The 25,501-nt window shown below is 45.6% G+C and overlaps 1 protein-coding gene and 1 long non-coding RNA gene across 2 annotated transcripts in view; both read left to right on the plus strand.

Moving 5' to 3' along the window:
- The first annotated feature begins 721 nt into the window (after nucleotides 1-721).
- Nucleotides 722-8,895, plus strand: LOC142827057 (uncharacterized). The gene is made up of 3 exons (XR_012901431.1): nucleotides 722-1,194; nucleotides 4,712-4,835; nucleotides 7,904-8,895. It is a non-coding gene; the product is annotated as an uncharacterized LOC142827057 (long non-coding RNA).
- A 5,832-nt stretch (nucleotides 8,896-14,727) lies between these two features.
- The window catches only part of RAB20 (RAB20, member RAS oncogene family), a 37,139-nt gene continuing 26,365 nt past the window's right edge, over nucleotides 14,728-25,501 (plus strand). Inside the window, exon 1 of the mRNA XM_006119696.4 lies at nucleotides 14,728-15,191. Within this exon, the coding sequence (XP_006119758.1) occupies nucleotides 15,020-15,191 (172 nt within the window). The 5' untranslated portion in view covers nucleotides 14,728-15,019. The remainder of the gene's footprint in view (nucleotides 15,192-25,501) is intronic.

A 25,501-nucleotide genomic window follows, 5' to 3' on the forward strand; every position in this document is an offset into this window, starting at 1 on the left:
AAGTTCAGACAAAGAAGAGGCGTCCTTGTTCTTAGTACACTATAATAAATAACTGATTGTTAGTCCTTGGACCTTAGCCAAAGTCAGCGGAAACAATTTAGGGCTGCACTTTGCTCTCTTCAGGATTTTCTTTTTATCTTATTTTGCTGCATTTTTCCCAACTACAGAACTAAGTATTTCTAACCAACTATTTATTGCACCTGGTGCCCAATTAAGCATGTTTTCTTTATTTTTATTGCTTAGCCCAAACCTTAAATAAGCTAGCACTGGTATTTCCAAGGTTACTAAAGGTTTAACACAAACAATTCCTTTTTCTCATGGGTTTGTTCTTTTTGGTCACATGTTTTAGGCCTATTGCTTATGTTAAAATACAAACAATTTAACACTGTAATTCACTCAGATCTAATCTGGGCCAATATTCCTACCGACGACAGAAGTTGGCTGCACTTAGCACCTCACAGGAGGTGCTCAGCTTTTTGCGAACTGAAACCTTTGGAAAGTTTAAAAAAAAGATTTCAAAAGCTATAAGTACTGTTACTTGCATGCAGAATAAATAAAGAAAGGATAACAGGTTAAGTCCAGTTTTATTAACAATTTGTACTAATTTATTAATATAAAAATTGCATCAAGTAATAGAAAAGGCGCTTTTTTGCTACTGTTTTATTTAAATAAACTTAGAATAATTAATAAATAACACCAGAATGAATGCAACCACTAGGAATATCTGTTACAAAATGAAAGCCTTTATGTTGTGAAAGAATCAAAAATATGCTAGTTACTTCAACTGTGGTCATACAGTTATATAATAGAAGAACATTGTGGTTTGTCACAAGTAAAGAGGAAATTATGCCAGTTCAAGGAAAACCTAAGAGCTAGTTTTATGAAATTATTACTCCCATTTGTGAGAACATACAGCAGTAATGCCACTGACTTCAGTGTTACTACCACAGTGACTAAGTACTTGCCAATGTGAGAAAGTTTTTCTAAGTTTGCTAGAAGTACAAAACAGTTACTGTTCTGATGGCTGTGAAATGTCAACAAAATAGCTGTCATATATTTACCCGGCATTGCTTAGATTCGTAACTGAAATCATTTTTGTTTTTTTTCATTTAATTAATTGCTCTGTGGTGGGGACGGGATGCCTTGTTGAGAGGACTACCCCAGCCCTCTGTCACCACACCAGCTTAGGGACAGGTAAGAAGCGCCTCTTCATGGCTATTGCAGCTGCAGTGGGCACAGCTAGGGGGAAGGGTGCATGTCTACTGGCTGGAAGACAGACAGACAGACACAAACTCTCTCAAATATATAGTAGTCAGCTGTCCCTTTCTCCACTCCTGCCGTCTGCTGTCCCAATGGGGTTAGAGCTGTCCCAATCTCCACCTCTGGCCCTTTGCTGCCCCCTGTGATCATTATACAGTATAAATGTCCCTGCTAGCAGACCCTTCCCATTCCGTTTTATGAGAAACAATCACATTATAGGCACACCCCATTGTTCTGGTACAACCAAACCCTCGCCTTGCTTTAAGTTATGATAAGAGGAAGCTGCTGTGACAGGGGTGCAGTCACAGATGTCCCCTTAGGATTATTCCCGGGAGTGCTGATCATGCCACTGACACCCACTTTCTTGCTCTTTGAGGATCCCCACCACCCTGCCAGATCCTCTAGTCTCCCCCAGACAAAGTACAGAACTGGGGTAACTGGCCCTTGCAGACACTGAACCACTTTAGCTCTGGGAGGATGCAGTCCTAGGGCACAGAACCCAGGAAATCCAACCCCCAAAAGGGATCAAAACCTTACTTCACGAGGAGTAATGGTAGTTCGGACTAGGAAGCCTAGTCCGAACTACCTAGTCCGTGCTGCGTGTAGCCGCGCGGCACGGAGTCCGCACTACTGGACATTTAAAAATGGCGGCACCTGGCGAGATGCAAATGAAGCCCGGGAAATTCAAATCCCGGGCTTCATTTGCAACTCCGGTCGCCTACATTACCACCCTAGTTCGAACTAGGGTGGTAGTGTAGACATACCCTAGTAGATTAAAAGGCATCCTTTACAGAAGTCATGTTGACTTTTCCCTAGCTATGTGTCTGACAATTGTATTCTTTACAGCAGTTTCAACTAATTTGACCAGTACTGATGTTAGTCTTACTGGTCTATAGTTGCCAGAATCACCTCTAGAGCACATTTTAAATATTGACATCACATTAGCTATCTTCCAGTCATTAGGTACAGGAGATGATTTAAAGGATAGGTTACAAACCTCAGTTAATAGTTCCGCAATTTCACATTTGAGTTCTTTCAGAACTTTTGGGTGAATGCCAGCTGGTCCTGATGGCTTGTTACTGTTAAGTTTATCAATTTCTTCCAAAACCTCTTCAATCTGGGACTATTCCTCAGATTTGTCACCTAAAAAGAATGGCACAGGTTTGGGAATCTCCCTCACATCTCAGCCGTGAAGACTGAAGCAAAGAATTCATTTAGTTTCTCTGCAATGACTTTATCCTCTTTGAGTGCTCCTTTAGCATCTCAGTTGTCCATGGGCCCCACTGGTTGTTTAGCAGGCTTCCTGCTTTGTTGTACATAAAAAAATTTTGCTATTACTTTTTGAGTTTTTGGGTAGCTGTTTTTCAAAAATCCTCTTGGGCTTTTTTCATATTTTTATGCCTTATTTGACAGAGTTTATGTTCCTTTCTCTTTTCCTCACTAGGATTTAACTTCCACTTTTTAAACAATGCCTTTTTATCTCTCACTGCTTCTTTTGTTTGGTTGTTAAGCCACCATGGCACATTTAAGAGCTCTGTGTTAATGTTTATTTTAGCCCTTTGAAAAATGAATCACTTATTCCAGCTCATGTAGTCTGTGATTTTAAATTACTTGCAAGTGTGAAAACAAGTGGAACCAAAAGAGTCACCCTGGGTTACCCAAAAAATCTAAATAAAGGGATGAACAGAAAAATCTTTATAAAAATTGAAAAGTGGAAGGAAGGAAGTAGTAAAAACTATGATCAATAATCAGTAGGTTGTTATTATTGTAAAAATTAATGATCAAATCAAAATATCCCATAACCCAATGGTTAGAGGACTCACCTCAGAGATAGTAGACCCCTCTTCAAATCTCTTCTGCCACTCACACAGGAAAGGCATTTGAAACAGGGGCCTCCTACATCGCAAGGTGCATGGGGCCTCAGAAGGAAGAAGAGAGGAAGGGGGTTGGGTCTGCTCTGGTGAAAAGTGGACAGGACAGGCCCATTCACATTTAAAAAATGGGAGGGCTATGGCCTCCTGCCCTTGCTTCTCCCTGTTCTGGCTCCACTGGGCAGGACTTACCACACAGGCTAGCTTAGGCAGCATGCTGGCTTTAGTGAATTGAAGTTCTGAGTGCCTGTCTCTCTCCATTCATTGCATAGGCCTTCTGTCCAAGGTTCGCGCAGCTCTGACCTGGTTCCTGGGCAGTAACACAGTGGGATTGAGGCAACCTCACCCCCACCCTGGCCCTGCATTACTCTTAAAAGCGGCCAGCAAGCTCTCTCTATCCCAAACCCCGTTGTACTCCCTGTCCCCGCATTGTGGGGACAGGGTACACGGGTGGGGGGAGGGAAAAACTGACATCAATGGCCCCCTCCTCTCCCTCCCATGCCCTCAAGCAGGAGGCTCCTAAGGGACAGCTCCAAGGCAGAGGGAAAGAGCTGCTCTCCAGGCTGTGGGGGGAGCAGCAATCCCAACAGCCTCCGCAGGCCCCTGAACAAGGTGTGTGTGTGGGGGGATGGCTCCACACTCCCGGAAGTAGGGTTGCCAGGTAGACCCCGCCAAAAAAACGGACACACTTGATCGTGGGCAGGGGAGAGGGGGAGAGAACTGGCTGGGAGTGGGGCGAGGCTGGCTGGGAGGTGGGCAGGTGGGAAGCAAAGCTGGCAGGAGGGGAGGGTTGTCCGGGGGCAGCGGGGCTAGATGGGAGGAAGGGAGGATGGGGGAGCGGGGGCGGGAACCAGAGCTGGCGGGTGGGAGTGTCCAGGGGCCACGGGGGTAGCTGGGAGGAAGGGGAGGGAGCCAGGAAGCAGAGCTGGGGGGGGGGCGGTGTCCGCGGGGCTGGATGGGAGGAGAGGAGGGCCCGGAGGATGGGGGGTGGGAAGCAGATCTGCCCGGGGAGGGGGGTGCAGCCACTGGCCACAGCTGGAGTCCTTCGGGCCACGCCCCTGGCAGGCACTCCCTTTAGTTGTGAGCAGAAGCCAGGCGGGGGCAGGGGTGGGAGTGGGGCTGGGAGCTGCTCCCCCCACCTGGCTTCTGCACGCAACCAGAGGCTCCCAGCTTGGAGGCGGGGTCACGATTAGCGCTGGAAGCCTCTGGTCATGTGCAGAAGCCGGGCGGGGGGAGTGGCTGGGAGTCCCAGCCCTTGCCCTGCCCTGCCCCACCCGGCTTTTGCACGTGACCACAAGGCTCCTAGCGCCAATCACGGCCCCGCCTCCCAGTTGCTCACCTGCCCCCGCCAGGCTTCCGTCCGGCAGCCAGTTGGAAATTCAGAAAATACTGGACATTGCACATGTCCAGTATTTTCTGAATTTTTCTACCAGACAGAGGGTGCAAATACCGGACTGTCCGGTAAAAAACCGGATATCTTGCAACCCTACCCGGAAGAGATGGGGTGGAGGGCAGAAGGGGCAGGGCTGAGGGCAGACGGCCCCCAGTATTGTCTGGAGTGTTGCGTGGTCTCCCCCCAGCCCTTAGTGCTGCCCGGAATGCATGGTGTGATGCTCCAGCAGCGATTTAAAGGACCCGGGGATCCAGCTGCCAGTGCTCCATGGCCAACGGAAGCTACAAGCGCTTGTACTTGTGGAGACGCAGGTAAATTAAGGGCTAACCCTGGTAAACTACATTTGGCCTCAGGCCGGTTATTGCTCACTACTGATTTAGATCAAATAGCAACAAGTGCTAATAATTGTACAGATTCCACAACCTGAGGTAGATACAGAAAATCCTGCATTTTCTGTATCTTTAGAGTCCTTAATCATTCAAACTGATTTGAACAATCTTCTGTTATTCTGGATCAATTTTCATAGTGAGTTTTCGCCTCGCTAAAATATTTTACAGAGATATGCTATTTAATAGCTGCTTTCAGCATGAGTGACATAAGGTTGTCACGCCTGCCCATGGCTAAACATCTGAATTAATGAGCCTTTGGGCCAAATATGACACTGACTTACAACCTCAGCAATTTCACTGACTTTTCAGTGAGGTTAAAATTAGCACCTCAGAATTTGGTTTAATGTTTTTATAATGCTTTGAAGATGTAAAGTCCCACATAAATGCTACTAAAGGCAACAAGAAAATTGACAGGTAACTTAGATCTGGATTCCCCACTTGGCATTCTAAATGGAAGAAAGAATTCAGACTTCAAATAGTCTTGTCAATACCGTGGCCAGCGTAGAAACAACCAAAGCAATTATCACAGCAACTTATTTTTTAACAAGGGCAATATTTATAACAGGCTTCCATCTAGGACATCTTTCCAGGTTTCCAAGGCATCAGCATCAGCACCCTGGAGTAGTGTCAAAACCGTAGCACATGTTTCACAGCAACTCGGAATTAAAGTGTCATGGAAAAACAACCACCCATGACCAATCATGACTTGCATCAAATTTTCTCATGAAGTAGCTATATAGAGGATATCTTTAATATAATAGGGGTAAAATGTGGAATTCCTGCTTTAGCAAGGGAAGAGATGTAAATGTTTGGCTACTTTTGTCATAACATTTTTAAAAAAGGGGGGTTCACCTTAAACTTAGAGAAAGATCACATAGGTATTGGTACATTGGGAAAGTGTTTGAACAGGTTAAGGGATGGATGATGCCACTCTTACTAGAGCTAAGTAGCACTTTACTCAGTAAAGAGCTCACTGATGTCAGAGGCTACTTGTGGTGTAAAGTACAGTATTACTAAACATGAGAAATAGCAGGAGAATTGGTTAAGAAAGAAGGGGTAAAAGCAAAGTAGAAAGGCTTTCATAAAATTAATTATCAGTGAATTTCTACATCCTGAAACTGAAAACACACTGTAAAGGAAGAGAGAGAAATATGTTCCTAGGAACATTGCTGTTCAATATGCTGCGATTTGGAAGCAGGCTTAGTGTCAAAGACTCACAGAAACAGAAAATTCTTATGGTTTACAACACTCTGCATGTGTTACAGTATTGCACCAGGTCAGATGCAGTGATGTTAGTCTGACATTATGCTTGGAATTAGTATTATAAACCTTATGTTTTTAGTTGGGTTTTGTAATGTGTATGTGTATACAGTTTGGGTATGTCTACACTACCACCCTAGTTCGAACTAGGGTGGTAATGTAGGCAACCGGAGTTGCAAATGAAGCCCGGGATTTGAATTTCCCGGGTTCATTTGCATCTCGCCGGGCGCTGCCATTTTTAAATGTCCGCTAGTGCGGACTCCGTGCCGTGCGGCTACATGTGGCACGGACTAGGTAGTTCGGACTAGGCTTCCTAGTCCGAACTACCGTTACTCCTATGAAATGAGGAGTAACAGTAGTTCGGACTAGGAAGCCTAGTCCGAACTACCTAGTCCGTGCCACATGTAGCCGCACGGCACGGAGTCCGCACTAGCGGACATTTAAAGATGGCGGCGCCCGGCTAGATGCAAATGAAGCCCGGGAAATTCAAATCCCGGGCTTCATTTGCAACTCCGGTTGCCTACATTACCACCCTAGTTCGAACTAGGGTGGTAGTGTAGACATACCCTTTCTCTCTGCCTGTCTAATATATTATTTTGGCAATTAATCAAAGTAGTCCTAGTTAGTTGTTCAAAATCTGATATAACACTTCTCTCTTCCCTGTCATCTTCCAGCACTCTGAATACAATATGAACAGGAATAAGGAGAAATACAAATTACTCAGGCACAAAGAGTTGTGCACTTACAAAATGGGAAATGACAGCTAGGAAGGGGAATCTGGGGGTCGTAGTGGACCACAAGCTAAATATAAGTCAACAGTAGAAATAAGGTGGACATTTTTCATGCCTTATTCTAGATTTACTGTCAAAGCAGATAATTTCTCTTCCCTGTTATCTTCCAGCACTCTGTATATAATATGAAAATGAATCAAAAATAAGTCATGAAAAATTTTCACCATGATTTCTCATCTGAGGACTAAACTTACTGTATTTTCCGGCGTATAAGACGACTTTTGATGTTAAAAAACATCCCCCAAAAATCGGGGGTCGTCTTATACGCCGGGTATACAGCTTTGCGGCTTTGCAAAGCCTTGGGGGAAGCCGGGGCTGTCCCGCTGCCGGGGCATCCTCAGAGGCTTTGCTCCTGGTGTCCCTGGTCTGCTGGGGACCGTCTCCAGCAGACCAGGGACACCGGGAGCAAAGCCGGGGAGGCGGAGGGGCGCTGGGGTATAAGACGAAACCCTATCTTTTAACTAAAAAATTAGGGGGTCGTCTTATACGCCCAGTAGCCTTATACGCCGGAAAATACGGTACTAATTTATGTCAAAAATACAGTACTATTTCTGCCACTTCTTCTCAAAAGCCAAGTCTATTTCAGTGTTTGGCCAATTGCCATTCCCCCATAAATTATTCACCTCTACCAACAGATCAATTACACCCTGTCTCACACATCATTAAGCCACCACCATGACCACTGTTCACTCCAATAAATCAATGCTATTGCCTCAGATTCTGTCCTTGTATAGGGAGGGACCACTAAGATCTGCAGCAAACACAGTTCAAAGGGAAAATCATGAATAGCCCTGGATTTTTCAGGAAAAAGGTGTTGAGATAAACTGTAAAGAACTGTGATGAGTTTACAGCTTGAAGGGTCTAACATTTGTACTGAAAAGGGACAGATGTTTCTTTTTATTTTAAAATGCAAATGAAAATTATCTCTGACATTTACAGGCTCCTGCAACTCTGAGGGCACATGGCTGCAGGCTTTGCATACTGCAGAAGTGGACAATACTTGTTGAAGGAAATGAAGGGGAAAAAAATGGGGACCTGAGTGGATTTTTCCTCCTGCGAAAAACATTTTGAGTGTGTCCAGCCTGGTGACACTGCTAGGTGCAGGCCAAAACTTGATTCATGTCTGGACTTCGTCTCTCAAGCTGCATCTAGTCTACAGGCTTATTGTTAAAGAAGCTTTTTTCGGAAGAGATCTTCCAAAAAAACTTCTTGTGAAAGAGAGCGTCCACACTGCAAAAGCACATTGAAAAAGCGATGCGCTTTTTCGAAAGATAGCATCCGGACTGCCTGGATGCTATCTCGCATGTAAGCAGTGATTGCTATGGACAGAATGGCCACCAGGGCACCTATGCTTTTTCTGCTTCCCTCTTCTTCCGAAAAAACTCCCTCTTCCCCATCCACTCACGCCGTTTCAAGAAAGAGCTCTTTCGCAAAAAGGCTTCTTCCGCATAGAATGAGATTACCAATTGTGCAAAAAGCCTTCTGTTCTTTTGATTTACTGTCAAAAGAACACGCTTACAGTGTGGACATAACTCAAGTTTTGTCAGAAAAATGGCTGTTTTTCTGACAAAACTCTGTAGTGTAGACATAGCCTCACTCTTAGTCCAGGACTGACTTGCATTATTCAGCAGCAGAGACCTTTCTAACTGATAAGGAACACTATTGAGCAGCTTGGTTCCACAGGAATTTTCTCAGCTGGAAGGATGATGGCTGCGGCTCCAGATCCTTGTGGCAAGGTTTAAAGTTTGGAAAAAGTGTGTGTGTGGGTCGGGGAGGTTCCTCAAGGTTTTGACCAAAATGACTTCAAGAGAGGGCCAGGGCTGGTCCTAACCAATTAGCGGCCTCAGGTGACTGCCTGGCTCGCCCATAGGATTGTAAGATGGTTTAAAAAAAATACTGGATGAAAATTTGTCAAGCAAAAGAAAAAAAGGGTGGAGGAGAAACCAGGGAATCCTGGCGGGGCGGGGGGTGGGAGGGAGGGAGGAGGATTTGGGAGGTCAGGCCAAAATGCTGTTGCGGCCCACCTCTAAGACCAGCTCTGTCGGTGGCCCCTTGAAAATGACGGTGCTGGGCAACTGCCCAGCTCGCCTGCCCCTAAGACCGGCTCTGGACAGGGCTACTTGAAAGCACAGTTCCACCCTGAAAAATGACTCTGTAAACATGCCATCTTAGGTGTCCATGTTTATTTTCTCCTAATGATTTACAGAGTCAATTGACAAATAAAATTATGGTTTGGTCTCACTGCTCGAGCTGCAAACTCAACCTGGGATTTAAAAGTCAAGCTGTGTTCTTTTCTGGACCACCTATCAGGAATGAAGCTTCTGCCATCAGAACTTAAGCCCCAAACCTGCAATCCGATTCATGAGGGTGAACCCCTACATGCAACTAGAGCTCACGGGGCTTCCCATAGTAGCAAAGATTTGTTGACAGTGACCTCAGTTGTAGGATTAGGATGTCGGTTAACTATTCTCCTGGTAATATGTGAGCCAGGTCAGATTTTAGCTCACTCTCATATATACCCTGAAGTGCCAACAGGATTAAAAATAATAATAAAAGCAATTTTATGTTTATAAAGTTTATAAAACTTGTATGTAGGCTCCTATAGCCACACAGAACCCAGTAATGTCATTGAACATTCATGCAAAAATATTGGAGAAGTGTTTAATCTTTAAAACCAACGGAAGCTGGAAAATTCATAAAGAAGGCTGCTGTGTGGAGTTCAACATATCCCATTGTACCTAGCAAACACAGAGTTATCTTGCATTCCTTGTGCTGCTATATACCATGAAAGCCAGATGAGATAAGGAGGAAGGAAAATGAATGTCTTTGCCTTTGTTGTTCGGTCAGTCCCCTAAAAAGTTATTGCAGTTGGGAGTGCAGGGTGTAGGCAAAGCTCACACTTTCTAAAGGAGGCTATGTCTACATTGCACTCAGACTGGTAAAATTTTTCTTAGTCAGGATGTAAAAAAACCACCCCCTGACCTATGATAGTTTTACCGAAAAAAGTGCTAGTGTGGACAGCATTTTGTTGGAGACACTCTGCTGCTGACATAGTGCAGCCCACACACCTAGGCTATGTCTACACTCGCGGCTTCTTGCATAAGTATGGCCGTTCTTGCACAAGAATCCGCAGAGCGTCTACACCGCCCGCCCGCTCTTGCGCAAGGAAATTTACAGTACGGCGTGGTAAGAGAAGGCTTCTTGTGCAAGAGCTATGCTCTTTTTTAACAGGTGTAAGCCCTCTTGTGCAGGAGCTCTTGTGCAAGAGGGCAGTGTGGACGCTCAGCAGGGATTTCTTGCACAAGAAAGCCCTATGGCTAAAATGGCCGACGGAGCTTTCTTGCGCAAGAGAGCATCCACGCTGCCATGGGCGCTCTTGTGCAAAAGCACAGCGTGCACATGGCAGTGTGGACATTTTCTTGTGCAAGACTTCTTCTTGCACAAGAACCCTTGCATAGCCCTAGTGTGGTTCACTGTCCCATGCAGTGGCACCTAGACCACAGCAAGAGATAAGAACAAGAGACGTCTACAGCAGTGGTCTCTGACCTTTTTATGCCCAAGATCACTTTCTAAATGTCAGAACAAGCCAAGTTCTACCCCATCCTTCCCCCAAAACCCCACCCCTTTCTTGAAGCCCCGCTCTCTCTGTTCTTCTCCTCTCCATCACTTGCTATCCCCAGCCCTTATACACTCTCAGGGTACAGCTATACTGCCGCTTTTTTTTCTATTCTTCTGTTGGAAGAGGTTTTTCCAACATGTGGCCTGTCTAGACGGGGCCAAATATTGGAATAGTCTCTTCTTTTGGAAGCCCCCTCATTCCTCCTGGAACGAGGAATACAGGGGTTGCCGAAAGAGCAGGGCGGTTGGGAGTATGATGGGCTCAGGACACAGATTTGCAGTGTGTGGATGGTGCAGGGGTGTTGTGGGGCTGTGGGGGTGCAGGAGTTTGGGGATGTGAGAGGCTCAGGACAGGAGGTTCCAGTGTATGATAGGCTCAGATTTGGGGTGGGGTGGGGTGTTATGATTTGGGGTGGGGTGGGGTGTTATGATACAGAAGTGTTATGATGCTGCGGTCAGATGGGGGCTTAGCCCCAATTGGGGGTTTGTTGGCCAGGCTTAATTTTTAAATAAAATATTATGTCAGACATAAAAAGTTTCAGCTTTGTCTTTATTTACGAGAAGGGCGGGGAACCTGTTTTGAATCAGGGGTCACTGATCCACAGAAAAGTCAGTTGGGGCCACATAAGTGAGATGCAAAAAAAAAAAACGCCTCCTCCAAAACCCCCCTAGCCTCACTAATGGGGCCCCAATTGTGCTGGTGGGAGTAGGGGACATGGTAGTGGGGAAGGGTGCTAGTAGGTGCTGGGGCAGGGGACAGGGTGCTAGTGGGGCAGAGGATAGGGTGCTAGTGGGTGCTGCGGCAGGGGATGGGGTGTTGGTGGGGGCAGGGGACAGGATGCCAGTGGGTGCAGGGAAAGGGTGCTAGTGGGGGCAGGGGACAGGGTACTGGGGCAGGAACAGGGTGCCAGTGGGTGCTGGGACAGGGAACAGGGTGCTGCGGGACTTCCGTCCACCCTGCGGGAAGCCGGCGCTGCCTCCATTGTCGCTGGAGGTAGGAAGGGGGCTCCTTGGGGATTGGGGGTAATGGGGGGGCCCTGAACGCCTTGCGATCAACAGGTCGGGGCCTTCGGATCGACCAGTCAATCATGATCGACGGGTTGGTGACCAGAGCTCTACAACATGGGCTAAGAGACAGCTAGCTTTTAGCTCAAAGGGTAGAAGCTCCTATACTAAGTTTCAGAGGTCCTAATGTTCAAATCTGCCAATAGCTCTCCTGACAACAAAATAACTCCTGGCCCCCAACAAGGGGCCGTAGCTTTCTCCTCCTGACAATGAGCAGCACTGTTATGAAAAAACAATTGAGGCCAGGTTCTACCAGGTCTGACTGATGCTTTTCCGGGTTAACACTGGAAATAGTTTTTTCATATCCACACTAGCAGCTGAACCATATTGGGCGAGAAGGGAGAAACCTACTGCTGACAATCAGTCAGCTGTGCATCATTTCATTGTGTAAGTCAGATCCTACGTCTTTCTAAAAAATTCAGATCATGTAGAATGAAACCATAGAAATCTAACAAAGTATTAAAGTTCCTGTCTCGGCCTGAATCTTTGCTTGGTTTATTTTCTCAGATACCAAGACGTACAAAGGCAAGCTGTCCAAACAACTCATTAGTTTGCCATTGTGTATTCCGACTAGCTGTTAATCCATCACTAATACAACATTAATAGCATGCTGCTTTGCACGCTTTCCTTGTAGGTTGATTTTTAAAAAAGCCCTCAGATTCCATTCTTCCCACTCTTTAACCTTCTAGCTACCAAACAAAAAGTAACCACATTATGCTGTTTGGAAAAGCACTTTGATTCAATGAATTACCCTTTCCAAAGATTGGAGCTAATAGCGTCTGGGCAGGAAATGAGAACCAGGTTATTTTCCTCATAGCAACCCCCTCCCATAATAATCAGAATAAAAACAAAAATCCATCGTGTTCACACCCAGCCTTGAGTCACATTCCACAGTGCTACTTAAAGACCTCTAGAATAAGTTTTTAAAGCTGTCTAGCTCACCCTCCACTGTTCCTTAGGAATTGGCATATTTTAGGGGGAAATATCTTCAGATTTTCTACTTTAGGAATGTAGTTAATGCTTATGGTAAAAACATAGGTGCTGGATCTAGGAGTACAGGGGTACTGCTGCAATCCCTGGCATGCAGTGGTTTCCATCATATACAGGGTTTGCAGTTTGGTTCAGTGGCTTTCAGCATTCCCACTGTACAAATTGTTCCAGCCCCCCTGAGTAAAACTGTATTATTTCTGGAAGGAAAGTTTGCAAGATTAAGAGTTTGCAGGCAACATAAGCAAAGTTTGTTACTAGTGATTTAAAAAAAAAAAGCAGCCCCAGGACTATTTCCTTTGTAATAGGAAAGGGTAAGTGAAAAATCCAAAACTTTCTGTAAATGTGAAATGTAATCCATCTAGAAGAACCCTAGCAATTCCAGTACAAACATACGATTGTGTGTATGTGTTCCCTTGTTATTTAAGAGGTTGTTTGCACATGTGCTACTGAGAGAAAAATTAGCAACCAGAGGGTTATATTTTAAAAATATTGTTGCTTTCCCCCATGATTAATAAATAAACATAGCCTAAGATTTTAGAAAATATTTATGATCCTTTGAAATGTGCTTTTGAAATTGCTTGAAACCAGGACTGCAAGAGAGATCAAAGATAAAGAGCCAGAACCTCAGGTAAATTAGTATAACTCAACTAATGTAAATGGTGCTAAGCCAAATTTACACAGGTAAGATCTAGCTAAATGACTCTAAAAATTTAAAATTTGCTACTTGTAGGCCAATCACACAAAAATCTATCATGTAAATAAGGTGGAGGGTTCCTCTTACACTGATACCCATAACTCCTCCTGAAAATTCGTAATTGAGGCTAACACTCTTGCCTTTACTTTCCACACTGTAGAGGAGATTGGATAGGATTAGTCTGATTTGCAGTTTGCTAGCTCTGGTGGCCTTTGAATCCAATGCATGAATGGAAGGAAAAAATTGCTGACCATGTGAGCACAAGAAAAACTCTGAAGTAGGTTAATACCCTCCTTGGATTTCTAATTTTTTCCTTGTGCTTATTATTTCATTATTTAACATGTGTAATGGGTTCTGAGAATCTGAGGGACATATTTTTTTAATTAAATAATAACATCCTATTTTTTCTACCCCTGCCCTTCCTTCATCACACAGGCGAGCCTGTGGTGTTCACTAATGGAGGATCTAATCGCTATTTCTTTTTTATGCTCATCATTCAATGTATGGCCTTATTTACTGCCTATCACCGAAACTCTGGCCTGAGCACAGAATGGTCAACTTCTTCATGGGCCTTTCTTTGGAGAACATCAGGAAGACATGGAGACAATAAGTGAGATACAGAGCTCTAAATGAAACAAAATACAGGACTATGTAGCACTTTATTGTATCCTTTGGTATATATGGTTGTGACTATTTTCTTCCACTGAGGAAGTGGGTCTGGCCCACGAAAGCTCATCATCTAATAAACCATCTTGTTAGTCTTTAAAGTGCTACATAGTCCTGTATTTTGTTTCAGCTACACCAGACTAACACGGCTACATTTCTATCAGAGCTCTAAATAGATGCTCATCTGGGGAAGTGGGTTTTGCCCATGAAAGCTCATGATTTTATATATAGAGAGAGATTCTATGGTGCCACCAGGGCTGGCCCTACTGTGAGGTGAACTGAGGTGGTTGCCTCAGGTGCTAGACTGTGGGGACGGGGGAGGTGCCACTAGGACCCAGAGTGTAGAAAATTGTGTCTGTTGCTGGTGCATATGTAGGTAGCAGAGTAGTACCATGAGAGGAGTAGAACAGGAAAAGGCAGAATTGAGACCTTTCAAAATTTTGGCCCAAAAGAGGGGACATGGGGGCTCATTAGAGCTCCCCACCTCAGGTGCCAAAATGTGGTGGGCCAGCCCTGGGTGTCACAGGACTACTCCTTGCTTTTAAAGTTACAGACTCACTTCAGACACCTACCTAGATGCAAACCGAGGGGGCTGGGAGCTGAACTAGGCTGCACGCATGGTGGCTAGGTACTGCTCCCTGTTTGGGCTCAGTGGAAGAGGAGGGGATTTATGACTCAGCTCCGGCTGGGAAGAAAGTTGCCGGAGTAGATCTCCTACCACCACCACACCGGGAGGGGACAGCCCAGGGGCCGCAGGAGGAGGAGGAGGAGCTGAATTTGGCCCCACGTGGCCCAGCTGGGCTGGATCCCTGCTCTGACTCCTCCTGGCTTCCTCTTCCGTCCTGCCGGGAGCTCGGCCAAGGGGAGGAGAGGGCCAGGCAGGAGCCTCCCAACTTTCCCCTCCGGCGGGCGGGGCGAGCCCGCCCCTGGCTGGCAGGGCGGCCGGGCCAGTGGCCCCGCAGGAGCTGGCGGCCCGGGATGCGGGCGCGGAGCCGAGGCGGCTGAGCCGGGCTGCGCGCAGGATGAAGAAGCCGGACGGGAAGGTGGTGCTGCTGGGGGACATGAACGTGGGCAAGACCTCCCTGCTGCACCGCTACATGGAGAGGCGCTTCCAGGACACCATCAGCACGGTCGGGGGCGCCTTCTACCTCAAACAGTGGGGGCCCTACAACATCTCCATCTGGGACACTGCAGGTAACCCCCCTCCTGCGAGCCACCGGCTGGGGGTGGCCTGGAGCCCCCGCACCCTGGCGACCCCGGCTCGCTGCGTCCCGGAGTGTAAACCACACGAAAAAAGCGAGTCCCTCCCCCCCTTTTTTCTGGCGCTCTCCGGGCGGCTGGAGAGCAACTGCACAGTAGCCTGGAGCTAGATCAGCTGAGCTCCCAAGGCTCGGGCCAGGGACAAAAATAAACCCAGGGCGGTGTGAGGGTTGGGTGTTGGTACTAGAGGTGGTGTTTGGGCAGAGCCCCCTTTGTGTGCTTGGAGAGCGCTGGCGGCTGCATTGAAGTTTGTGGTCAGTATTTGCAGGGTACTCGACAGCTCCCTGCCTGCCAGCTGAACACAGTTAAGCCTGGCTCAGGTTTTAAGTGGCTGTCACATGATGTATCCTGTCTCAGAGGGAGAACTTTTTCATGCTGTTAAAAAATGGGTCTCTGTCTTCTTTAGTTGCATGAACATCTGTTGCGCTTGTTATACTGTTCTAATTTAAGTTAGAGACTAACAAATATACATATGCATATACATAGTACCAAGAGCTTTTGCCAGCAAAACCCACTTCCTCAGATGAGAGTGGCGAAAAAACATAGTCTAGTAATTCTCTGATAAGTTCCAAAGATGCCAAATGGGGGCACACCAGTGGGGAGAGGAACTGATATGTGCCTTGTGTTATGTTTAGTATGGTATGGTAGCCTTTAAGCTTCCCCCATCCTGTTGTTTTTGTAACAGGGATTATTTTTTCCTATATGCCTGATGCGTAGCAAGTTTGGCATTAATGTAATAACTTTATAAGTAGCAAGTTTGAAATGAGATGAATTTATGTTTGACTATTATGTGCATTTGTAAGGTGCTTGCCTCTGTGATATTTTGGGCAATTTAGATACATAATTTAGATAAAATTGAAGGGGGTAGTGAATATGCCCCATCTCCTCACTTTTATCTAGCTGTAATATAGTCATAACCCTTTCTCTGAAAGGCCAGTGCCAGACACTTACCTAGTCACAGTAGAAATTACAATAAAATACATGTATCTAGTTGGAAGGTGGGGAACTTTTTTTTTTAATTGCAACATGGTTTCCATGATCAGACAAATATGCAGTCTATGGAAAATAGGCAAAAAATCAGATTTGAACAATGACTCAAGTTCAGTGAACACTGTTGTGTGTTTTAATACTAAATCATTCTTTAGAACAACTTGTACAGGTTCAAGAACTTCTATCACCACTGAAGCGAGACCAAGGTTTTATATTTAATTGAATGTTGTCCAAGGAGGGGGGGAAAAAAAAACCTCTAGTACAGTTTATGCTTGTAAAACTGCCAAAAATGGGGAACTGCAATAGCATGCAATACCTTAGTTTCCATTTGGTGATGCTTAAGCATGAATAGGAAAGTCTAGTGACTTTCCGTATGTTTCATCAATACCAGTGCAATAAATATACTGTCTTCTTGACATAAAGTTTATTATTTCATCTAATCCGATAAAGTGGCTTTTGCTGAACTGTGTGTGGGGAAGAAATTGCTGACATTTTAAGGAGAAATATTTGGATAAGTAATCAAACACTGTCTGATTTATTTTGTTTTTCTATATTTGTGTTTCTGATTTTATATAGCAATATGCAGTTAAACAAAGATGAAGATTGCATACCAATATCTGCATCTATTTCAAGCTTCTTATCTCTCTCTTCTGAACTTGACTTCCTCTCCCGCCAAAAAAAAAGTCTTGCAACACTTGAGTCCATTACAGAACTGACTTTTCTTAATGTGGTAGTATTGGGGGTAGCTGATTATCTCTAATGTGACAGACCTGTGTAAATGCCGGTAATTGATAGATGGAATTTATATTTCAGCAGAAGAAATACTAATTACAGCTTTAGTAAGACCAGTCTCCAATTATTTTTCTCAGTTGTCTTCTGCTTCCCTGTCCTTTCTTATAGATTTCCCTTTGAGGCCCCATAGATTTCCTTTTGAGGTCCCATAGCCATACATTTCTATGACTGCTTTCCAGTTCCCACCCTGGTCTTTTCTAGATTTCTATCACCACCGCACCTTGTTTTAGTCCCACATTGCATTGTATCCTCTAGTTTTATAAGTTGAGGAATGGGAAGAACTTTCTTTGGAGGTTGGTTAAGCCTCATTACCACCCTTTTAGCTATATGCAATAGGAAAAACAACTCTTGAGTGACGCAAGACATATTGCTTCTTTTTTGCTCATGTTCTGAGTTTGAACATTCGTAGGTCCTGCTGGCCTACAAAAGGAATTGGGCTAGATTACTAGCCCGCTGTTCGCATAAGCAGCCCCTTAGACTGAAGTTTCTAACTCACGTGATTCTAAGACGATGTTCTAACATATTTATAGTGAGTTAGCTTCCTATAGAGTATTGCTATTGGGTGAGTGCCAAGTGAGCTTAGTGAAGGTGAGTTTAAAATTCCTCCGGTACTCTACTCCATTATCTATCTGTTCTAAAAAGTTGTTTGTGACACATTTAACTCGTATATCTTGGGTAGAAATCAAACAGAGTTAAATTCAGTTTAGATATATTTGCATGTATACACCCATTTGGGAAAATAACCAAAATAGAAGTTGGAGGACATTCCTAGGCAGACTTGCAAATCAAGTCATAGTATTAATCTTCCATTATATAGTTAGGCCTTACCTCAACCTAATTATGTCAGTGTATACATTACAGCCTTGCTCTTGCCAGTATAAGAACCCTACTATGCTGATACAATTTCACCTCCACAGGAGGCGTAGGGCTTATGTCCGTGTAGCTAGCGTGATGCATTATTTGTGATAGAAACTGATACTTACATCAGCAGGTGCCTGTCATTTTTGTCAATTTCATGGCTTCCTGCTGGAGCTGTGAAATTGACAAGAAAGCCTGGACTGGTGATGGACTCCAGCTAGAACCCACCTGCCCTTCATCCCAGCTCCCTGGTTCTAGACAGGCTGTTTCCTATGCCCCTGCTCAGGAGTCCAGCTGCCCCTGGGTGCCTCGCTCCTGGACAGGTTGATGCCTGGGCTGCACATGCCCTGCTCCCTATTCAGGGAGCCAAGAAGCCTAGATAGCTACCGCCTCACTCCTGGTGGGGAGCTGAGAAGCCCAGGCTGTTGTTCTCCCCTCTCCCAGTGGGAAACTATGCAGAGCTGAGAGCCTTGGTTCTCAACCCCCCTGCACGGCCCGCTTCGGTTGTTGGAAGTGCTCCTGGAGAGGACACACACTGCTGATCCAAGGAGGACAGTATATACATCAGCCACCAAAATCATTACTGTGACTCTGTTTTGCTCCATGGATACAGGTCAAGCTACAAAAGTAAGGCAGAAGGTCTGTGTAGTGAGGTATGGATATGTTAGCACAGTTATGAGACCCCAGTTCAGTAATTGTAAATCTAGGCTTACAGTTCAGTGTGGACACCCATGCACTAAGCTCACAAGCTTACATCCCACAGACTGGTTTAGTATGCAGTGTAGACATTTTGTAACCAGTGCTGCCAAGTAGGTAAGCTGTTGCTTCCTGGATCACCTGAAGCTTTAAGGGTGAGTCTAGACTGGCAAAAACTTGCCGCCTGTCTACACTGGCTGCGAGAATTTGCGCAAGAGTACTGACGTTCTAATGTAAGAATTCAGTGCTTCTTGCGCAAATACTTTGACGCTCCCGCTCAGGGATAAGCCCTCTTGTGCAAGAATACTTGCTCAAGAGGGCCAGTGTAGATAGGCACCTTAATTTTTTGCGCAAGAAAGCCCGATGGCTAAAATGGCCATTGGAGCTTTCTTGCACAAAAGCATGTCTATACTGGGCACGGATGCTTTTGCGCAAAAGCACTTTTTGCGCAAAAGCATCCATGCCAATCTAGACGCTCTTTTGCTGAAATACTTTTAACGGAAAAACTTTTCCGCAAAATCATGCCAGTCTAGACGCAGCCTAAGGTTGCAATGATCATGGCTAAAGAGAATGTGACAGCAATCCTGTCTGGAGATCCCACAAACTTGATCTGCTGTGGCAGAGATGGTGCGAGATAGGATGGCTTACAGTCTCTTGGCCAGCCACAGATGGATGCTTTGAAAAGCTGTTGCTATTTGTGTATCCAACAGCAATGAGGTGTGCAACTAGAAGGACCTGAGGACAGCTTGTTTTCCTAGACCAGTAGAATTTATTGAAACTGTTAAGCTGAAATTCTCTTTAGCTAACTTGTAAGAATTCTGTAACTTCGTTAGACATCTTGAACCCCATCATACAAACCTCAAACACCATAAAATCTTGCCATTGTTTTTATAATAGTATTTTAAAATGAGCCCAGTATTGTGTGTCAATAACAAGTGTTTTTAATGTTTAAATCAATATACTCATTACACATCACTGCTGTCTTTGAGTTTGAGATAAGAGTCAAATTTAATATGATAAAACAAGTACCAGGAAGAGAGAGAAAAGCAAGGAAGTACTGTAGTGGGAAAATATGAAGAGATTCTCTTGGTAGTATCACTGCTCATGGCAAAAGTATGGTATTTCACACTTATACCTCATCTAGGGTTATGTATAGATTTGTCAGACTGTAGTTTAAAAAAATCCTAAAGAAGCTTTGGATTATGAAACAAGAGGGGCGAGAGAGAGCCTTTCAATAAGTTGACTGATCACTCTGATGGCAAGAGGAGGACAGATGTGAAAAATATATTACTGCTGCTGTGTCAAGTTAATCACTGCTCTCCAGAGTCATGTAAGATATGCTTCATGTTAGCCATTAGAACCTCCACATCCTGCTTTGTTACTAAGGCATGCTTTGGCACAGGACTAATCAAATATCTGTTTCCAGGAAGAGTTGAATTTCCATGACAGACAACGACTGATAACAGCACATTAAGTCAAACAACCAAAATGTGAAACTATCAGTTTTGTAGATAGCACTATCACAGCCTACTGAGTACAGGTATGTGGAATCTGTCGACTAGCAAGGCTGAAACTCTTGTTTGAAAACATTCTGAAAGTCAAAAGGAATTATACTGAAAAAACATACAAGTTCTTATCTCCTCTTGATGTACTGAGTAATCTCTTTGGCAGGCTCACCCTGAGAGGTCATGGCCCTGACTCAGCAGTCTCATAGACCTTATGACCCAAAGGGACCATCATGATCATCTTGTTTGACCTCCTGCATGCTTGCAGGACACACAGCCTTGCCCTCAATTCCTGTAATAAACACAGAACCTCTGGCTGAATTACTGAAGTCCTCAAATCATGGTTTAAAGACTTGATATTACAGAGAATCCACCATTTATTCTAGTTAAATCTGAAAGTGACTCATGATCTATACCTATGGTGACCATATTTTCTGAACCAAAATTAGGGACACATTAGCCACACCCCCTGACTCCCGTTAGGCATGCCCCTGACTAAAAGGTGTCAGTGTGACCCCCTCTGAGAATTTTCCACCATCCTCCTACCAATAGGGATGAGTTTGGCCCCCACTGAACCCCTCATGCAACTATCCTGCAATTGGATTAACCCAATTCGTGTCACATTAACTCGGGGAGAGGGGGAGGGGAAGGCTGGGGGAAGTGTTCCCTCTAAGAATTTCCTCCAGTGAGTGGAATGAATTTTGTGTTGTGCACCAGTACTGAGTTCATGTGGCTTGTTTGGATGTGCCACTGTTGCACCCAAGTTACTAATAAATATCTTATGAACCTCAACCTTTTCCCTCTGCTGCCCTCTCTCCTCCCCTTACTCTATCAGCTCCCCTGGTGCCTGCTGCCCATTTCCCTCCCCCCTCCTCTGCTGCCCTCACTCCTGCTCTTCTTGCTGCCCTCATAAATAGTGCTGTTTTTCCTGGGTAGCTGACACATGTCAGGGAACACAACTGAGCTGCTCTGAGTTGGCTGTGTGCTGCTTTGAGTTTGATTTCATCTTGTGCAGACCGGAGTTCAAATGCAGATTGAAATTCTGGTGGCCTTACACAAGCCTGGCTTGTTTAAATGGAAAATTGCTATCTGGCCTTTTCAATTATTATTTGAGAGGCTACTAATTTCTTTTGGAAATGTTGTCGCTATGCTATACTTTATGGCTATGTCTAGACTGGCAAGTTTTTCCGCAAAATCATCTGCTTTTGCGGAAAAACTTGCCAGCTGTCTACACTGGCCGCTTGACTTTCCGCAAGAACACTGACTTCCTACTGTAAGAAATCAGTGCTTCTTGCAGAAATACTATGCTGCTCCCGTTTGGGCAAAAGTCTTTTTCCAAAAAACTTTTGCGCAAAAGGGCCAGTGTAGACAGCAGAGATTTGTTTTCCGCAAAAAAGCCCCGATCGCGAAAATGACGATCGGGGCTTTTTTGCGGAAAAGCGCGTCTAGATTGGCCACGGACGCTTTTCCGCAAAAAGTCCTTTTGCGGAAAAACGTCCTGCCAATCTAGACGCGCTTTTCCGAAAATGCTTTTAACAGAAAACTTTTCCGTTAAAAGCATTTCCGGAAAATCATGCCAGTGTAGACGTAGCCTATATGACTTGCATGTGTGCTGTTGATAGTTAAAGGAATGTAATGTTCAGCAACAACAATACTACTCAATTACTAGATGCATTTCCTAGAGCAGGGGTTTTCAAACTTTTTTTTTTTCTCATGACCCAGTCGAAGAAAACTGATGCCCACGCCCAACACAATTTGGCTAGTGTGGGTGGGACAGAGGGTGGGACTGAGGATGAGCGTTTTGGGCTGTAGGAGGGCGCTCTGGCTGCAGGTTCCCAGCCAATGGGAGTGTGGAACGATTGCTCAGGGCAGGGTCAGCGTGCACAGCCCTATGCATTCTTCCCCTTCCTCCGTGCCCCCCAGGAGCTGGGCCTGCTGCTGGCCACTTCTGGGCCACAGCGCTGTCTGCGTTGCCAGGACAGTCAGGAAGCCTGCCTTAGCACCCCCTACTGATCATCCTGCAGCTAGGGTTGCCAGGTGTCCGGTATTTGCGTCCTCTGCCCGGTTAAAAAAAATCAGACAATACCGGACACGTGTAGTGTCCAGGACTCCCAGCCATTCCCCCTGCCCTCACCAGGCTTCTGTGCAATCACAGGCTCCCAGCCGCGATCCTGGCTCTGCCTCCCAGCTGTGACTCCCAGGCTGGGAGGTGGGGCTGCTGGGAGCCTCTGGTCTCTTCAGAAGCCTGGCGGGGGGAGTAGCTGGCAGGCGGGGCGCGATCGGGGGCTGGGAGCCTTCAGTTGGTTGCTTCTGCCTTGGGGAGGAGAAGGAGAAGCCCTGTCACCTGAGTGCTGTTCAAGCAGGGTGTGGAGCCGTAGTCCAGGACAGAAACCCATAGGTGCTCTGTGGTTGTTTAGGCGTTTTCCATGGGCTCTCAGCCAAAACTGAGTGGGGTGGAATTTCCTTTTTTCCACTGGGACACTCAGAGACTTGGCTATGGGGAAGTCACTTTCCTACCCATGGTTGCCCCACCCTCCACCCTGCCATTGTGTTGCCCTGGGGTCTGCCTTTCTGCTTTGGGTAGCAGGCTCTGCTGCTAGGGTTGCCAGGTGTCCAATATTCATCAGGACTGTCCAGTATTTTCAGCTCCTGTCCAGTTAAAAAAAATTCAGAGAATACCACATACCTAAAATGTCCGGTATCTTCTGAATTTCCCTGGCTAGGAGGTGAAAATGCCAGGTACCTGGCAACCCTACAAGCACTCAGGGCCCGGCCTCCCCCTGGCTCCCAACACCCTCAGCCCCCTGGCCCCAGCCCCCATGCTTACCTGTTTCCCCAAGGCTGTCAGCACAAAATGGCTGCTGGCCAAAAGACCTAGGGGAAGCAATGCTTTCCCCTGGGTCTTAGTGATCAACCGCTCCCCTGTTCCTATCCCTGCACTAACTCTTAAAGGGGACATGCTTTTAATCCTGGTTTGTTTTGTATTTTGGCTTAAGTCCTTGGAGTCCCCCCCTCCCCCTTTTTTTGTGCTCAACAACTTTGGTCCCTCCCCTCTTCCCCCCCCTCCGTTTTTTTCCCTATCAACAGAATTTTTTCCTGTTTTTTTGGGGGGGGGGGGGGGGGGAGAGGGGATGTTCGGTATTTTTGTTTCAACCATCTGGCAACCCTACTTGCAGCAACAAGACCAAGTGCCTGACGTTCTGTGACCCAGTACTGGGTTGCGACCCCTAGCTTGAAAACCACTGGCCTAGATGTTTCTTCTAATGCTGGCTCATTGTCAAAGTAACAGACTTGCAAGTTAATGGAAAATATTTCACACACTGTATTTGCTGATGCAATAATATTTTACAAAGAGGGCTGGCTAATGAACTGATCACTGGATCGTCATGTGTTTGCACAGGAATCACAAGGCATGATAGTTAGCCCTTTGACTTTGTTGTTTGTTTATGAGAATAGATTTCTCCCAGCACAAAAAATATTCATCCTGGAGCCAGTTGTAATGTTTTTCTTCTGCATTTGCAGATTTCTTCTATGATGGGGAAAGGGAATCATAAACATGCCCTGAATTTCAATGTGTCCTCTTATTTAGGCATCAAAGCTGACTTCTCTCTGTAGAATGAGTTACTCCATGTGAACACTCTCTCTTAAAGATGATCTTGGAGGTGGAATTGGAGACAAGAATAGAAAGCTTGCTTTAAAAAAAAAATCTCTGGAAACAAGGTTTTGTTGTGATTGTAAATATTTTCATTTCAGAGAGTTGCCTGCCAAGTCACAGTACAGACAATGGGGCTGGTCTATATTGACCGCTTCAGTCAGTGAATTTACAATTCTCAGGGATGTAACTAAGACACCTCTCTAAGCAGTGCAATTTACATTGACTTAAGCACTGTCCACAATCCTGCTATGTCAGTGGGAAATGTTTAAGGAGTGGGATGGAAAATACTGTGTGCTGTTCTGGTCACCACATCTCAAAAGGGATATTGCAGAATTAAAAGGGGTTCACAGAGGTACCCAAAAAATCATTAGTGGCATGGAGGCTGTCTCCTGTAGATCGATAGGAAACTCTTTGTTTTCCCTGTCCCATAACTCAAGGACATTAAATTAAAAGCTTTTGTATACTGCATGGAATTAGAGTTTAGAAACAAATTACAACTGGGAGTTGTTCAAGGCCAAGAATTTAGCAGGATCCAAAAAGGAGTGGATGCATGCATGGATAATGAGAATATCCAGTTAATGTGAACACATTTTGGAACGGATGCTAAACCTCATGCTTAAAGGATTATGAGATCTGGACAAGAGTTAATATAAGGGTTAATTGACAGCCCCCTGCCTGATGCAGGCAGATGGCTGCTCCAGCCTGGTTGGGCCCCCACCCATCCCAGAGCGGCCTTCTGCCCGTGGGATCCTGTTAACTGATTAAACCTTATGGTTAACTGATTAAACTTAGAGAATTTCACATCCCTAGTATGCTATGTCTGCACTGACCCTTCTGCCCTTCCCCAAGAATGAATAAAGTATCTAAAGAACATGACTCGGTTTTCACAATTTACAAATGGTCAATTAGGGACGTAAGAGGTTAACTGGTTACCCAGTTAGCAGGTGATTTATCAGCTTGCTTACAAGATAACTGGTTAACCTGACTGGCTTGCTGGACCCTGCCTGTGACCACAGCAAACCCAGCTGGAGCAGACACTCCTTTCCCCATGGATGCGGTGGGCTGGGGAAGCCCCCACTGCCTGCAGGTGGGACCAGAGCAGCTTCCCCCCCCCACAGCTGCAAGTGGGGCAGGGCCAGAGCACGTGGCAGGGCAGAAGCAGCCCTCCCCCCACCCAGTTGCAGTGGGGCTGGGGTCAGAGCAGCCCCCGCCACCCACAACCACAGCAGGGCTGGGACAGGGAGTGTCGGCCAGGGCTATAGCAGCTCTTGCCCCTGGCCATGGCCTGCTCCAGGGTTAACTGGTTAAACCAAGCATTTAACTGGTTAACATTTAAAATGTGAATTAACATCCCTATGGTCAATACAGTTTTAATTCAGAGCTTAATAACCTTGTATGCTTTCTGGTGAAATGTCAAGGAAGTGTATGTATGTGTATTGTGGATTTGTTTGTTGTGGTAGTTTTTTGTTTTTTTAACTATAGTGAAAACTTTCTGGTGTGAGGGAACTTTGGGCTATGTAATAAGGCATGGAGCCTTTCATTTCAAAGTCATTGATTTTATAATTTGGCTAAGGTCTGGGGATGTTAAAACGATTAACTGATCATGCTTAACCAATTAACCATTTTAACCTACATCCCACTGCTTGCTGCAGGGCCTGGCTGTGGGTGTGGAGGTTCTGCCACCCTGCCCACCAGCCCCTCTGCAGCCAGGGCTACTCCGGCCTGGCACAACTGACCACTGGTGGAGT

The sequence above is a fragment of the Pelodiscus sinensis genome, chromosome 1 (genome assembly GCF_049634645.1).
Source record: "Pelodiscus sinensis isolate JC-2024 chromosome 1, ASM4963464v1, whole genome shotgun sequence".
Taxonomy (NCBI): domain Eukaryota; kingdom Metazoa; phylum Chordata; order Testudines; family Trionychidae; genus Pelodiscus; species Pelodiscus sinensis.